Consider the following 15,797-nt stretch of genomic DNA (forward strand, 5'->3'; position numbering starts at 1 on the left):
GTGATACATTAGTGGTTCCTGGATGGATACAAGAATTCCAATGGCCTCAAAGGGGAAAATGCACTCATCCCACTTGGCAACGTTTAACTACACCACTGCACTGTAACATACCTCTTGCAAAGCTATATGCAATGCTACAAAAAAAAACAAAACATGGCGACTATATTTGTTTGTCCCTCTTTCACGTGATTGAATATTGCAGTGGTTCAAAAAGCCTCCATTCATGGACGGGTAGACAAAAAATAAATACTGACCCATGGGTTAGATCAGTGTTATTGAGCAAAGGCAGATGCAAGAAAAATCTCATGTCACATCGCCAAACAAAAAATGGCACAAAAGTATATGCTGTATATTTTGATAATATTGCTTATATTACTGACAACTTTACATAGTGAGATCTGGGGCTGTTTGGTTGAATACAAAAGTGACACTTGCATACTCACATGTGGTAGATTCCTAAGGGCCTAATTTCATTCCCAGCACAAGTCTAGTGCAAAATGCAATGCAACCTTGTGCAATGGTATCGTTTTCTTTCTTTTGGTGTTTTCCTAGGCTTTTGTACAGGAAAAATTGGGCATACGGTTGGCATTTGTGTGCCTTTGTGAGATGGAACGTAGCCAATTCCCGTCCAATGGAAGAAGCTCTCCTCATTTGCATTAAAATGGGTCATCTAAGCACACACACAAACACGGTAAAAAATTGTGCGTTGAATTTATTTTATTTTATTTCGTCAAGTGGATGCAAAAAATAAAATCACATGGATCCAGACACACTTTTTAAGTAGATGTGTTGTGTGTCTCGATCCAGATGATTTTATTTCCTGCCAATCTCTTGATTAAATACAATTAAGTAAATTCAAGAGAATCGTTTTTCCCACGCAATGCTTGTGAGCTTGAAATAGCGGAAGCAGAAATAGATTTGCTGGGTTCCGTGCATGACATTGGCACATGTAAAGTGTTTTTATACAGGTAACCTGCAAGATCAGCCTTTGCGGATGATTTAGTCGGCCCCGCATTTAACGTGGGCAATTGGAGCCTGCCCTGCCCCCATGGCCGTGCGTCCGTGTGTGTGCTGACACACAATCGCCCGTTTTTACGCTGAGTGCAGTCTGCTTTCTCTGACGAAAAAGTCAGGGGCGAGGCAGCCCAGTGCATCAGAACACCCAGTGAGACGCAATGTGGTCCCAAACACACGAAACTAGACTGCGACCATTTTTATGAAGCGCCTGTCTGCCAAAATAGGGCTCCAAGTCTCACACAATAGCAGCGTTTTTATGAGAAGAGGACAACACACCCAAAGTCAAAGAAATACTGCACTGAAGTCATCCTTTCATACGTGTGGTTTATTATTCTCATTGAGGATCTAAATAGCTGTAATGGATGCTACATATGTTGTAATGGTCCGCAGTTCAGGGTGTACCCCGTCCACTAAGACAGCTGGAAAAGGCCCTATTACGTCCGTGACCTTTGTGAGGATAAGCGGCTCAGATAATGGATAGTGGAGTAATTATCTGTGTGTGCACAGCATTCACACAGGTATTTTTGGGAAAAATTGATTCTTGCATAATGATATTGGACTTTTCAGGAAGTCAATTATCATGTCTTAATAAATGTATGCAAATATATACAATTGTTTCTCGAGCCTTCTTCATTACAGAGATATAATTTGGGCAGGCTCTAGTTGCTGGCTATGAAGCTGGTGTTTTAATTGTATTTGAGTGACAGCTGGGAACAATGAATTGTGATTAAATACTCTGAGTTACGAACCGGATACGCTTATCTTCAGCACAATATTCTTGATCAGAATTGCAGAAAGTTATTTGAGTTTTCACGAAACGGTCAGGAATGAATACGATCTCGTGAGACACATAGGATTCCTAAAGACTAAGTGTGGTGCCCGCGGGCACATTTATGGTTATTGAAGAAGTGAGAACCAACTGGTTGCCCTTCACATTAATCTGTGCCCAAGAAGTAGCTCACTTTCAGAAAGGTTGGTGAGCCCACTTTATAGGCATCTGCTACCTTTATTCAGTCTGCAGGTATTGTTATACAGTATTCGTATGACAAAAAAGAAATCATGACATTTAAAGTGATTTTGCCAATCCTGAGGATAAATTCTGCCGAATCAGAATCTAAATTCAAGTTCATATTGCAAAATATTGGAAGGTAGAGCCTTTTTCACCAAAGCTTTCGAAACATATACGGCAGATATAATACATTCTTATTTTACGAGGCCATAACTGTGAAAAATAATGAGGCACTATATCCATCTGCTGGGATCATTAGTGATATGAATGTAAGTGAGATGTCAAATGAGCAGATGACTGCAAGCCTCTAAAAAAGGCCACTCACTATATGTACGCCTTCTTCTGCAGCTCATTTTAGCATGGAATCCAGAATTCCACTTCTGATCTTGATGATGAGTTAGTATTAATGGGGTCAGCTTATTTGAATTAGACATACTTTAAATGTCAGACACATTCCTACCTCATTGCAGTACAATTGCCTTACACAGAGAATGCAAAGACAGCCAAAATTGGAAAAGCTCTCATCATCAAGTTGAGTTGATTTTTTTTTTGGGGGGGGGGGGGGGGGGCAAAACAATCATCGAGATCACGGCATCCCGCTTCTTGCCTGAGCAACTTTGGAGTTTGTCTTGCGTTGCAAAGCAGTACAGATGAAGTCACCTGCCTCCAGGACTTTGGCCAGGTTTACCCCCTTTAAAAAAAAGATAATTAAACATTAACTTTCAAATTCCATATTGGGGATAATAATCCATCATTTATTTAACGGATTGATGACAATTGTGTGGCTTGTGTGGAATGAATTATTGGTGGAGTGCACAGCTCAACCCAGCCGAGATACTGATTTCTCATTCACTCGCAACTTGTTTGTTGTCAAAAGGAGTCGTTCCCAACTGTAATGCAGCAAAATGGTGCACCGTCAGAGCTCTTCAGGTATGCCGAGGGAAATGATCCAGTTTAACTTAATGAGCCCCAATATGATTATTTATTCATGAATTCCTAATAAACAATGTGTCTTTGTTCATCTATCTTTGCCATTGATATTTAATGAGAGGCACAACAATTTAACACTCTTCCTCTCGATGGTAGAAGGTACAATTTACCTGTCCATCCACCTGTAGCCATTCCTACAAAAGAATTATAGCTTGGTGATCGACTGACCAGGCCCAGATCTCACACATAGACAGCCAATTTGTGAGCACAATTAGACGACACAATTATTTTCGTTCATGTAGCCTACTTTTTGTGACATTATTTGGGACATTATTCGAATGTAAAATACTGTTCCATCAAAGTATAACATGACACTTGAATGCAGTCGAAAGAAATCACACACACGGTTAGGAATTAGGCAAGTGAAACATCAATCGAACCGTATGTATGAAATATTTCCACAACAAATGAAAAAGGGTCATATTCAGTGGTTCCCTCCACATCCCCAAATGCTGTTCATTATAAAAAAAAGTATTGTTTCAAGTATCTCTCTGCAGTGGAAATAGCCACAACGAAAACATGACTGGCAGTCGACAAGCGCCGCATCCCACCTGTAGTGAAAACGTTCCACCAGCAGGGGTAGAGATTGTTAAATAAATACTTCATGGGTCAGGGCACCCAATAGTGTGGGCGCATGAACTTGTGCAAAACCACTGATGTTATAAAATAAACACTGACAGAAAAGTATGTTTACGGAGCCATGTGTTTACGTAAATGGACTCTGGGAGATTGTATGAGTCGGGCCACTATGCTGGAAATGCGGACACATAAATTACAGCAGGTCTGTTGGAGTGTGCGAACTCACAGTGTGGATGCCCATGCCGTGGAGCATGTAGAGAACATCCTCCGTTGACACATTGCCAGATGAACCCTGAGCGTACGGGCAACCACCCAGGCCAGCCACTGCTGAGTCCACCACACACACTCCCATCTGCAAGGGCAAAATACAGTACAATTCAAGTCCATTTCTCCGCTTCAATGTACAGTCCATTAAATGTATAGTATTTACTGCACTGATTGCATATTTTCCACGTCGAAGGTGCTACAAGTCATTTATGTTCCCAAGGCGTCAAGCTGTCAAGAACACAAAGGAGACACTGATGGGTTATCAAGGCGTCATACAGCACGCAACTTCCATTTGTGAAGATTTGTTGGGAATTTTTCCAAAGAAAATAATGGAACGAAAGACAGCAACTGTCTTCTAGAATCAGCCACGAGTTAACTCCCGTTCATGACATGTTAAAGCAGTATGCGCATTAAGGAATATCACCTCACATGATGTTATGCATGGCAGCTATGGAAACATCATGCATCACATGGGACTTTAGTTCAGTGAGTAAGGTGTTCTGCTTTTATCGGGGTGGCGGAGGATGGGGGGGGGGTGTCAAGTCAACATTGAGAGGTACCATGTGATGGCAAAGAAAATAGGATAAGGGGTGGCCAACATAACTGCAATTTAAAAGTGGTAGTGAACACACTTGTGGGAAACAAAAAGAATAGAGAAAAAATGAAGAGATAGTAATAAATGAAATGCTTGACCCTTGGTCACGGTTCACACACTTATCAGGAATTCAAACGCTAGCAAGCCACCGTAATAAATGTAAAGGAGCCTATCGCCTACTATTGAGTCATTCTTTTGGTTCCTGATCCTGTTTGACTTACAGTGTGTTAGGCTCAGGTAAATGGTCCATTTCACTGTTATCTTCCTACGAAGGCTTTGATCGCTTCAGCTTGTCTTTTCTGTTGCTCGGATGCATAGCGCAGAGCATTCTTTTGATGATGAAATGGAAAGCACGCTTTAGTCTAATAAGTTTGGCATTTACTAAAGCTAAATATGCGGTGATGATGAACTCCCAGTCAATCCATCGATCGAACAGTCAATCAAGCAATCTTTTTTTTTTCCCGAACATGTTTGAGTTTTTTTGCTTTAGTGCTATTTTTAGTTGTTTGTTAAATATATGTAGTACCGTGTATTTGTCAAATGAAAGATTTTTAAAAAATGGCGTTTTGTGATTGAATGATCAACAATTCAGACGTGACACTTTGCTGTAACGGCTTCGGCCTTACGCCGCAGAAGCGTATGACTAGTTTTGCCAGTGACGGTTGCGAATTACAAAATTTATTCAACTGCTCGTCCATGCCAAGAACATTTGTGAAACAAAAATAGTACATCAATAGAAGTACATTTTCTGTGAACATTTTGTACACACCTCAAACTGTATATAAAAAGGACATTTGTTCCTTAAGTTTCCACTGTAAACACATTTTAGATGTAATTTCAATTAATTTTTGTTTATCAAGATTTTCATTTTTACTTTATTTATTTATTAATCTTAATAACCTCGGTCTGGAGCACTGACTTTTCATACAAAAAAAATGCAACTCACACACACACACGCACGCACGCACGCACGCACGCACGCACACACACACACACACACACACACACACACACACACACACACAAATACAAATTATAAATAATGATACAAAAATCTAAGACTGGGTACAGAGCACAAAGAACACCGGCACGAAGCCCCCAGCGTCATGCCCTATCAGTAGCCACCTATGATGAGTGACGACCTAATGAGGCAGGACCGTGGCCACAGCCCATCCCAGCAGAGGCTTCCCTCGGAGACAGCAGTGAAGACATGCAAAATGATATTTGAAAATATAAAATCAATGAAAAATTAAATGATTGAAAATATAAATATCTTATATATATATATATACCTATATGCACCTGTATATATATATATATATATACTGTATATATAAGGTGCATCATAATAAAACAATAATATGTACCAGTAAATAAACAATTAAGTATTAGTTACAAGCTTAATTTAAAAGGTGGGTCTTGAGCCTGTTCAAAGCAAGAACTCTGCAGCCCTGAGGTGCGCCGGCAATGCTGTTTCAAAACTGTATCGATGTCTTTTTGTGAGTATGCGTTTCCTGACATTAGGAATGAGTGAAGAGCCAGAGGACCTCTGTGAACAGAAGGGTTCACAGCTCTGAGAGATTAGAAAGGCCCAAGAACATAAAGACACATTATTTTGAACCAATGGGCAAATGACATTTTAACAGACTGGAAGTGGACTGGTGTCACCGAACAGAGCCTGGTTGTCTCCACAGCAGACATACTCACAACTGTCATCCCTGTCTCTACTCAGGTAAAATTCATGAACAAAGATCCTTCTTCAGTTGGATAGTTTGCCACGACATGCAGCTCCCTGCCAAGGCTGCGGTGGTGCTTTGCAACTGTTTAGGAGGATTGCAGCATCGAAAATGAGCATGCACAGAAAGTCCCTCAGTACGGCTTAGTCATCCTCTTTGTCTGCGTCTGGCAGCGGTGCCATATAGTAATAGCCTTGTGCAAATTCTCGGTATGGAGCGCGACATTTCATATGGTTCTGATTCCGCTGGTTACTCATGTTTTCACAGCACTACTCTGTCCTGTCCGTGCTACATCGAGGAGACATTTTTGCCTCGGTTAAGAGGGTGTCCACTTACGCTGTTCCAACACAGGAGTTATAATATTACTACACAAATGTACCGTTGTTGCAAACTATAATCATTACTGTCATGCGTTATTTCCCTGATCCCTTCAGGATAAATGTGCCCGATTTAGAATCGTCGTAGCGCATGCACATTAACACGTATACATTCTATAGCGTTGGAGGGAGTAGACTGTACAGAATGTACACACACGAGCCAGGTACACTTGCACAGTTGAATGAGATCCGGTGAAAGAGATGTATCAGAAAATGTTGCCTCCCTGAATATAATTGTCAAAACGATGCCGAAGTTGTGATGTGAAGTAGTGCACACTCATCCATTCTGTACAGCGTGCATCATGTCCCCACACCACAGCTCTGCGTAATAGCTTGGCCCTTTCATGTAGCAAAGAAAGGCCATCTTGCCAGGTGAAGTGCAGTTCTGCACCACCACAAACTATCCAATCACAATCAAAAGCATATTGTTAGTACTGTCAGTGCTAATCCTCTTCGCTTTTCCTCTTCAGGGCCATGAGTAAATGGAGACTATGGTCAGTGACTTGGGACATCTGGTCCCTCGTGAATCACAAAGTACTCACGGTATAGCAAACCGCCATTTACACTCACACCAAAGGAAATTTTACAGTTGAATGTGGAGAAAACACACGGGGAAAACTCATAAGACATATTCTAATAGAGATTCGAATAACTATCATCAAGTGACACAAAGAAACATGCTAACTATCATCATGCACTGTGCTTAAAAAGTAAAACGTGTCATCATTGTTTTTTCTTTTGTTGATTTAATCGCTGCTGCAAATCATCATTATTCTTCTGTTTTTGTTTTATTATCAGCAACCACTCCAAATGTCTGGCCTCCATATGACATTTAATGATGTGTTTTGGAAGGCGAGCAACAAACAACTTTATTACCATAACACGAGGACCCAAAATCGAACGTTGACTATGCAGGAAGAATGAATCTGGCTTGACGTGTTAATGAAAAACTTCGAATGCTCCATTTTCAATTTAAATAAATGATGACGCACCAAATATTTTCAGGATATTTTCCACATGTCCTTGGTATTATCGTGAGAATATGAGATGATTTCCAGCTTCCGCAGCAGAGCCAGATGTTAGGGGGATCCCACAGGGAGACAAAATTAACACACCGATACTCTCAGTGGCACTGGGTCATGAAGGACTTTAACCCCGCGGAGAAGGATCAAGCAAGCAAAATTAAAAGACAAGAACGTACTTCTTTCAGGGGCTGTCTAAACTCGCCGTAATTGCTGTTTGTGTTGGCAAGGCAAGAGGTAGAGGTGGGGTGGAAGGTGGCGGGATGGGGGGTAGGGGGGCTCTCAACTTTGGTGTGTTCAGTGCATGACATTTCCAGACCTTGGTTAAAGCCAGAGCAGGATATTGTACTCGGCAGATTTTTTGTGTTGTATAAACACAGAGTTGTAATCTACCATGCCAATCCTCTCGCTTGCAGCTGCAGCGCACGCAGGGCTGGGGGTCTTCGGCGTACGGTTTCCGAGAGGAACAAAACGGACCCTTCAGCGGTGTGCCTTGTTCATTTGGAGGCTAATCGCGCGAGAACCGGCGGTCAGCAATTCGGGCTTGCCAGTGCTCAGTAAGATTCATCGTGCCCAGAAACCAGATGTGCACTCGGCATTAGAAAGCCATATTGACCGAGCTGTGGCTGTATGAAAACAATACATTCCTGTGTAAAGACACAGTGTATTCTGAAACAGGCATGATTTTCGGATACGCTTGTTGATATTCTACACTCGCACTTGACGAGGCTCAAGACGGACAAGTTCCCGTTTTGGTTTTACACGTGCGTCAGAGAGAGAGAGAGATAGAGAGAGAGTGAGCGTATTCATGGCATGATATGAAGCAGTGATGCTTTACCCACAGCTACATAAACCGGCAAGCTGAAAGAGGCTGTCACGTAGCTGCGGCTGACACATATATCAACCTTTTTCCTGGCAAACATAAATAAGCTTACAGTCACCAAGCAAAGCCCAGACACTGGCAGAACAAAACAAACTTTTACAGACTAAATAAATTATATTTCCACCTTGTGATTTATTTAAAAATGAAAAATTATGAACTGTGTCATCAGTTTTCTTTGACACGGCTTCCTGAGTTTCACGAGTAAGCACACCTCAGTCACACTAAAATCAATTCCTGGAACACGTTTTCGCTAGGAAATACAATAAAATGAGATGGCACGTCACGCTTCATTCCATGATGCTGTTGGCTTAAAGGAAAATGGGGAATAATGTACAATGAATGAAGGTCTTCTGGGAGGTATATAGAGTGAAAGGTTTGAAGTAACCTTATGGAACTCCGAACTGTGACACAAGAATAAAGACAAGTTAACCATTTCATACTCAAACCAAACTAAACGACTCACAAAGTGTTAGACATATCATTGGCTCTCCGATGAAATGCTCCTCCATTTACACATCTCGGTGATTGCCAACGAATACGAACGAAATACTGTCAAAATCTTCATTGATCAGTGCAAACGTCGCTTGCACAAAGACCCCTTGGCTGTCATTTCCTTATAATTAGTTCAGCATGCTTAGATAAGAAAGCAAAATTAAAGAGACAGCACATTTCAATATACACTGCACACTGTAAATCTTTTTTTTTTTCTTGCTGAAGAAAATGAAATCAGTTTTGGACTTCTTTCATCAGATCATTCCCAAATGCAACTGGCATTAGATTTGTGATTAGATGATCAAGGATGCGGAGGTGAAAAATCCGCCCACATATGCAACGGCTTTACGCCTCATGCCGCTGAAGGACACAACTAGTTTTCAATTTATTGCAATGCCTTATGCACGTGGCCAGTGGTTTACGCAGCATGAGAAGATACAAGATAGACGCATCCGCTCGTCCATGCCAAGACCGTTCTTATGTCGAAAATAATACATTGAGAGGTAATTCTTCTTCCAAAAAAAGTTTTTGCTGTATAACCTGAAAAAGGGCTGTTCCTAACTTGAGGTTCCATTGTACGTTCTCAGTTCTTACAATTTGTCTGTTGGATGGGGGAATTTCATTTTTGGGTTAGATATATATGAAGAAGAACATATCCGCATGTCTTTAAGTTAGAAACTCACTCTGGTTAAAGAAGACATTAGCACTATAAAGAGTCAGTGTCGTGTTGTGCTCAGATTGTAGGAATATAATTTTTTTTTTTAATTTTGAACCATGGGATAAGTGGTTCGGATAATGGATGGATGGACATGTTGATATGTTGACAATGTTTAGTATGGATGCTAAAAATGTTAATTATGGCCATGTTAGAATAAAGCCTTATTAAGGTTCGCATTACACAGATATTTTCCATTAAGAATTACTCATTTTGTTTGCCATGCATGGGAAATCAAAGTACCGGTACGTAAGTTGTCATTGTGTGAACTGCCAGGAGTGCGGCAGGAACAAAGCCCCCCCCCCCAACCCCCTGGTACTTTGGGGAAAAAAAGGTACAAAGGCCAAGGAATGTTTTTATCAGGAACAAAAGAGATGACTCAGGGCTGACAGCACTGAGGGAAGTCATTTCTTTCCCGGTTGGTGGTGTGGACCTCTGGCACACACTAATGAAAAGGTATATGATAAAATCTTTCATTTCCATCTTATTTATAGGTGAGCAAATCGTTGACTAAATAGACCCAGCTGCTATTATCTTCATTGAGCGCGGGGATGCTGAGATGAAACGTTTTAAATATGATCCAACAGGTTACCTCTGTTTTTTTGGGGGGAGGGTTTTCAACCACACTATTGGTGTGGCTACTTTGATGAAAAACCTAAAAGATCCAATCATATTTAATGAGTGGCATCTTATTTTAAAACTACATTATGATAGTGAGGAAATGGTATGAGTATTTGTGCGTGTTTGTATGAAACGGCAATAAATCCCTATTTACTATGCATTACTTAAAATGAATGGTTTACTGCCCAGTCAAATAAGTTGACGGCAAAGCTTGTTCCTGCAGCTGCACCACCGTTCGTCACATGCGCGGCAGAGAACGAATGAAAGGATCATTTTCCAGCTGCATTTAAATGCAGCATTGTCAGGAGAGCCTTAGATGAGTTAGGATCCCCCCTCCCTATCCCTCAGGGCTCTTCTATCCTCCGAGCTCTCAGTTGTCTTGTACAACAGACAGTGAATAGGTGAGCCTTTGTGACCCACCACATCTGCTGACCCCCCCCCCCCCCCCCCCCCACCACCTCTCCTTCACTGAGTGGCGTTCTGTGTGATGACAATGTGACCCAAAGAACCTATACGGCCATGTCTGCATTACCTGTGGATTGATGTCAATTTGAAGGCTGTTTAAAATATTGCCAGACACTTAAACAGCCTCCTGTTAGCCATCGGGCTATGCGGCATATGACTTCCACCGTGCACGGGCGTTTTATTCTCCTGTCTTTGTACATTCGTTGTAGCTTCAGGATTGTATTTAAGCAGGGACATTTAGATAGCATTACTTAATTCCCCTGTTGGCGTTTGACGGACAATTCCTGGTTTTCTATGTGCTATTGTAACCCACACACAGATCTTGTGCCTCCTGCGTACTTGCCAAAACAGAGGATGCATTCATGTCATAAACAGCCACAATGTCATGGATCTACAGGGAGTTATATTGCATATGATATTTTCTCAAATAGTGGTTTCCACTCGGCTTGACATAGTGGCTAAATTAGTCGCCAAGTACGTCGTCCACTTGTGCAAATAAACGCCTCACCACAAATAGACACCTCCTTTCTGCCCTCAAGAAAAAAATGAAATTACAGGTGGTACCACGAGGTAGCTGTAATTACATTGACTATAGAGCAATGTTTCCACGAGGCGGTGGAGTTTGGTTAACGCCGCAGATAGCAGAATGAGCTCCGTGAATAGTGAACAAAAAATAAATAGTAACACAAACGTCTTTGTGGCACTGTTACCGACTGCACATAGCTGAGGTTTTCATCCTGTTCTGTAAAATACCAATGTAGCATAGGAAGCAGGACATGCTGATTAAAAATTTTTTTTAAACCGCTTTGTTCTTTGGATAAAATGACCCATGTGTGAATGTGAAAGTGTCATAAAAAGACATGATTTGAGCTCATATTTATGGAACACGAAGATCCACTTTGTCCTATGATTATTAGAAACAACAGTGATAATTCAACTTAAAAACATCTGGAATGAATCCAACGACAAGCGTGGTGATTTGTTTCTTATTTTTAACAATCAGCACAATCAACGGTTGAATCTATCACCATTGTGACCGCTGCTGCATTATTTTATGTGCTCACGTTTTAAGTTTTCCCAGAACAACCCCATCAAGTATTTCAGAATCAGTTTTTTTAAAAAATGCCTTGTATGAGTATGAACGTACAGTGTGTGACTCTGAATGTTGGGAGTTTTCACCTGAAGTGCGGTAAGGATGTTTGGCAAGGCTTGACCGTATGTGTCATGGCAGTGAACTGCAAGAACACTGGCCGGAACCTCCTTCATGACACACTGCAGCATTTTACGCATGGAACCTGGAGTGCCCACGCCAATGGTGTCCCCCAGGGAGACCTCGTAGCATCCCATCTCATACAATCTCTTGGCTACCTGAGAAGAGGAGGAATAAGATGAGGGGGAGAAAATTAGGATACAGAAAATTGATCCACGAAATCTACAGTATATAGTCGACCAGATTAACCTCAGCAACTTTGGATGGATCAATCTGTCCTTCGTACGGGCATCCAAGGGCACAGGAAACGTACCTGGAACAGTACCACTTCAATTAAATTCTTCACACAAAAACCTTATTTAAGATAGTTGACGTCTTAATTACTGCTGTTGAAATGGTGTGGGATCAATGTTGTGAATTGTAGGTCCCTGCCCCCAACAACTCGTCCTGTTACCTACTTAATGTATCACATATGGTGGCGGTTACTTCCTTAATTCCTGCTCATGATTTATGTAACATTTCAATTCTAACAATGGGAATTTGGTGAGAAAAAATCTCGAGAAGAAGTGTTTGGTTTTGAAAAAGAAATATTTCTTGTAAACTACACATTGTTCTGTATTATATTAAAAAAAAAACATGAGCGTCGCTGTGCAACTTCCTTTGCAGATGTAGCTGCGCATGCATTTTGGGTCACCATTTGCCTATGTGAATAGTCAATCATCACTCCTACTGTCCCAGTCCATTACAACATTTTTGTTGGGTCATGATTTTATATTTGTTATCTTATTAATAAGATTTATCCTGTGAACCTGCCTTCAAGTTAAAGCACAAAAAAAAGAGCCTTTTTTCCCTAGGTCACCCATGAGTGACAAATAGAAAGAGTACAAACCCACGGACTGGAATCATTTTCGCTTTGGCACCCTTGACAACCTCGTCAAACCTCCGCATGCTTTCATCAATAGAGCAATTTATGTTTTTCAAGCTGAAGGTCTCAGACACGGAGCCAAACACTGCCACTTCAGTAACGCCGGCTGCAACCTAGCGCGAGAGACAAAAATGCCTTGTAAAAGGCTTTTGAAACCTGGGTTACACATCATTGACAACAAGCACGGGGAACGAAAATTCATGAAGTCGGTGACCACTTTTGACCACAATTCTTCAAGCATTCACGTGACTCACAGCGTCCTGAAAGCCTTGCATGTTGGGTGTTAATACCGGGTACTGAACATGAGGTGCTCTCTTGATTCCTGTGAGAACCTCAGTGTGGTCGGCCATCTGAACAAAAAGAGGAAAACGCAAGGTATAAAAATACTGTAAACCTTTCATGTCAACAGAGCTCGTTCCTGAAAAGAAATTATTCTCAGTCAAGCTTTTCACATCCCTGCACAGACCATTAAGGTCAGAGTTGCTTGATGTCATATTTCCTTAAAATGAACAAAACATGTTTCAGTGTCCTTTTTAAAATAAAAATATAATTTACGACGGGAAATGTAGTCCTTCTGAATCTAAAAGGATTTCTCAGGAAAAACATCTGCGGCTCCAGCCGGGATGCAGGTAGGCCACGCAAGCCAAGACACACAAGGAAGAGAGCTTTACAAATCGCCTCGGTACGCTTTAGCTGCGCATCAAACGGGCTTATTACCTGCGGTACCCACTTTGAGGAGACGAAACTGGTGGCTTCGATCACACGCAGGCCTGATCCCGATAGCATGTCTATCAGCTGGATTTTAACTCCTGTCGGAAGAATTTCCTGGGGGGGGGACAGTAAAACCCTAAAACTACTCCTTCTGGATTTGATTCCATTCACGCTGGGAAGTACAACATAACACACGTTCAAAAGAACCCTGCAGACACGAGACATCGCCCGTCTCTTTTAAGTAGATGCTGTGGTAGAATCTGTCAAAGTGTTGGCATGCAACAAGGATCGATTCAATGGTAACATCCTAAGCAGAGTAAACGAAGCCAGAAACCACGTCTTTTCTCTTCTTGAATTTCAAAAGAAAATGTAAAACATATGCTATGTTAATCGTGGCGCAGAACCCATATGTTGTGTGTTTTATGTAAGCGAGACAAAAAAAGGTTTATTGTTTCAAAGAATCATTAAGGACAACACAGACGCATAAATTGTGCATATGGAATAGAGGTAGCGGTGCAGACCTTTTCATTTTGGAGTCCATCTCTGGGCCCAACTTCAACTATTTTCACACTCTCTGGATACTCAGAAGCAGTCTAAAGAAGAATAAAGAAAAGAGACAAATATAACCCAAGCATTTGTTTTCTCAATAACTCCTCAATGCCAGAAGACACCCAACGGTTGTAACTATAATCATGTCAAGCATGGGAACCAAAGCCATGTTTCACGGAGAAAACATTCAGAAAGATACGTAGGTCAGATACAGTTCCCCACACGAACCGCAGGGGAAATTCAGACGATCATGGGATTTCTCTGTTTGGAACAAAAAACTGCAATCACCTTCATCGTGAAGGCATAAATGAACACTTCAACAAACCATCTAATGTACAGTTTGTGTCAGCCTCTTGCAACTGCTTTTTTTTTAAACTGGCCACATTTATTTCCTGTAAATCTCCCGTGGCAAGAGCCGTCACACAAGAGTCTTAGCGTATGGCTCGGACTATGATTTCGTATTTTGTTAGCAACTAAATACATCTTCACAGTTGCTGTCAGAAGAGAAGCTGAAAATCATCTTACCCATTCACAGTTTGAAGGCCACATTCATATCGTGCTTTGTGTACAAACAAATACTTGGCTTGATAGCTTAATGAATAAAAAAAAATGAATAAATTTGGGGTACATCATCATTTTACGGTCTCCCTCTCAATGCCTTTAAAATGTATGTTTCACTTTATATGCTAACAGGTTCGTCAAAAACGCATACAAATGTAATGTTTCTTTATTGTCAGGATCAATTGTCATATTTTTTAAATGTAAACTCTAAATTGTGGTTATTAATTTTCAGCTCTCGGATAGGCTGCTGATGCTCACAGTTTGCTTTATCACTAGCTATCGAGCGGGTTGGCTCGAGATAGCGGAGTCTCTGGTGGCTTCTTGGCGCCTAACCACCCAGTGCCCCTTTTCTCGAAAGAAAATGAACGGGAACTCAGAAATACACAAATAATACAAGCGAATGCAATTGGAACACAGCAGGCCTGTTTCTAAAGTGGCGGGCAGCAAGGGAGATGAGATGCAAAAGAAGGACACCCACCTCTGCCTCCTCCAGCAGCCAGCGTCTCAGCCACGGATAGTCCTGGATGAGTTGGTCATAGCTCAGGCAGTGCTTCACTGACGTGGGTAGGTTTCCCATTCGAAGGCCTGCTGCTTGTGCTTCCTCACTTCCCAAGACTAAACGACCCTACCCCCTGTAGTTTGAAAGCTAATAAAGCTAATGGAAGGATCAAGATTAATTTTCCCGGATGATGCAAGGCCTTACTAACCAAAATGGAATTAGAAGACCGCCGCTGACTGGGGAGGATGATTCAGCAGTTGCCATGGCAGCCACCGCCCAGCTGGGAAGGGATCAAAACAGAGATGTGCGGGGAGGTGGGAGCAGTCTTTTTTTCCCTTCTTTTTTTAATGAAGAAAAAAATAGACCAAAACAGGGTGCTGCACGTTGGACTATGACTTGCAATGTTCAGATTGCCAAATGTGAATTCTGGACATGCCTACTAACGAATTTGAATAATTCCTCCGAATTCTGATTTGTTTTCGTAAAATTGAGTACAGTACTTGGCTGCATCCGGCAGCAATGACTTTTTGGCCTGAAGATCAACAACACGACATCAGCGAAGGCTTATATCCAC

General features: G+C 41.5%; 1 protein-coding gene across 1 annotated transcript; it reads right to left on the reverse strand.

The window, feature by feature from the left end:
• Positions 1-1,986: 1,986 nt before the first annotated feature.
• hmgcll1 (3-hydroxymethyl-3-methylglutaryl-CoA lyase like 1) lies at positions 1,987-15,493 on the reverse strand. Its single transcript, XM_086122055.1, has 9 exons — positions 15,203-15,493; positions 14,136-14,207; positions 13,621-13,728; positions 13,158-13,253; positions 12,868-13,016; positions 12,228-12,291; positions 11,948-12,136; positions 3,822-3,947; positions 1,987-2,717 (listed from the first exon to the last, which is right to left on the reverse strand). The coding sequence occupies exons 1-9, from the start codon at positions 15,299-15,301 to the stop codon at positions 2,613-2,615; spliced, it is 1,008 nt and encodes a 335-aa protein (XP_085978181.1). The 5' UTR covers positions 15,302-15,493; the 3' UTR covers positions 1,987-2,612.
• Between the last annotated feature and the right edge of the window lie 304 nt (positions 15,494-15,797).

Source organism: Hippocampus guttulatus, chromosome 10 (assembly GCF_054856545.1).
Source record: "Hippocampus guttulatus isolate MCC_2025c chromosome 10, RoL_Hgut_1.0, whole genome shotgun sequence".
NCBI lineage: Eukaryota > Metazoa > Chordata > Actinopteri > Syngnathiformes > Syngnathidae > Hippocampus > Hippocampus guttulatus.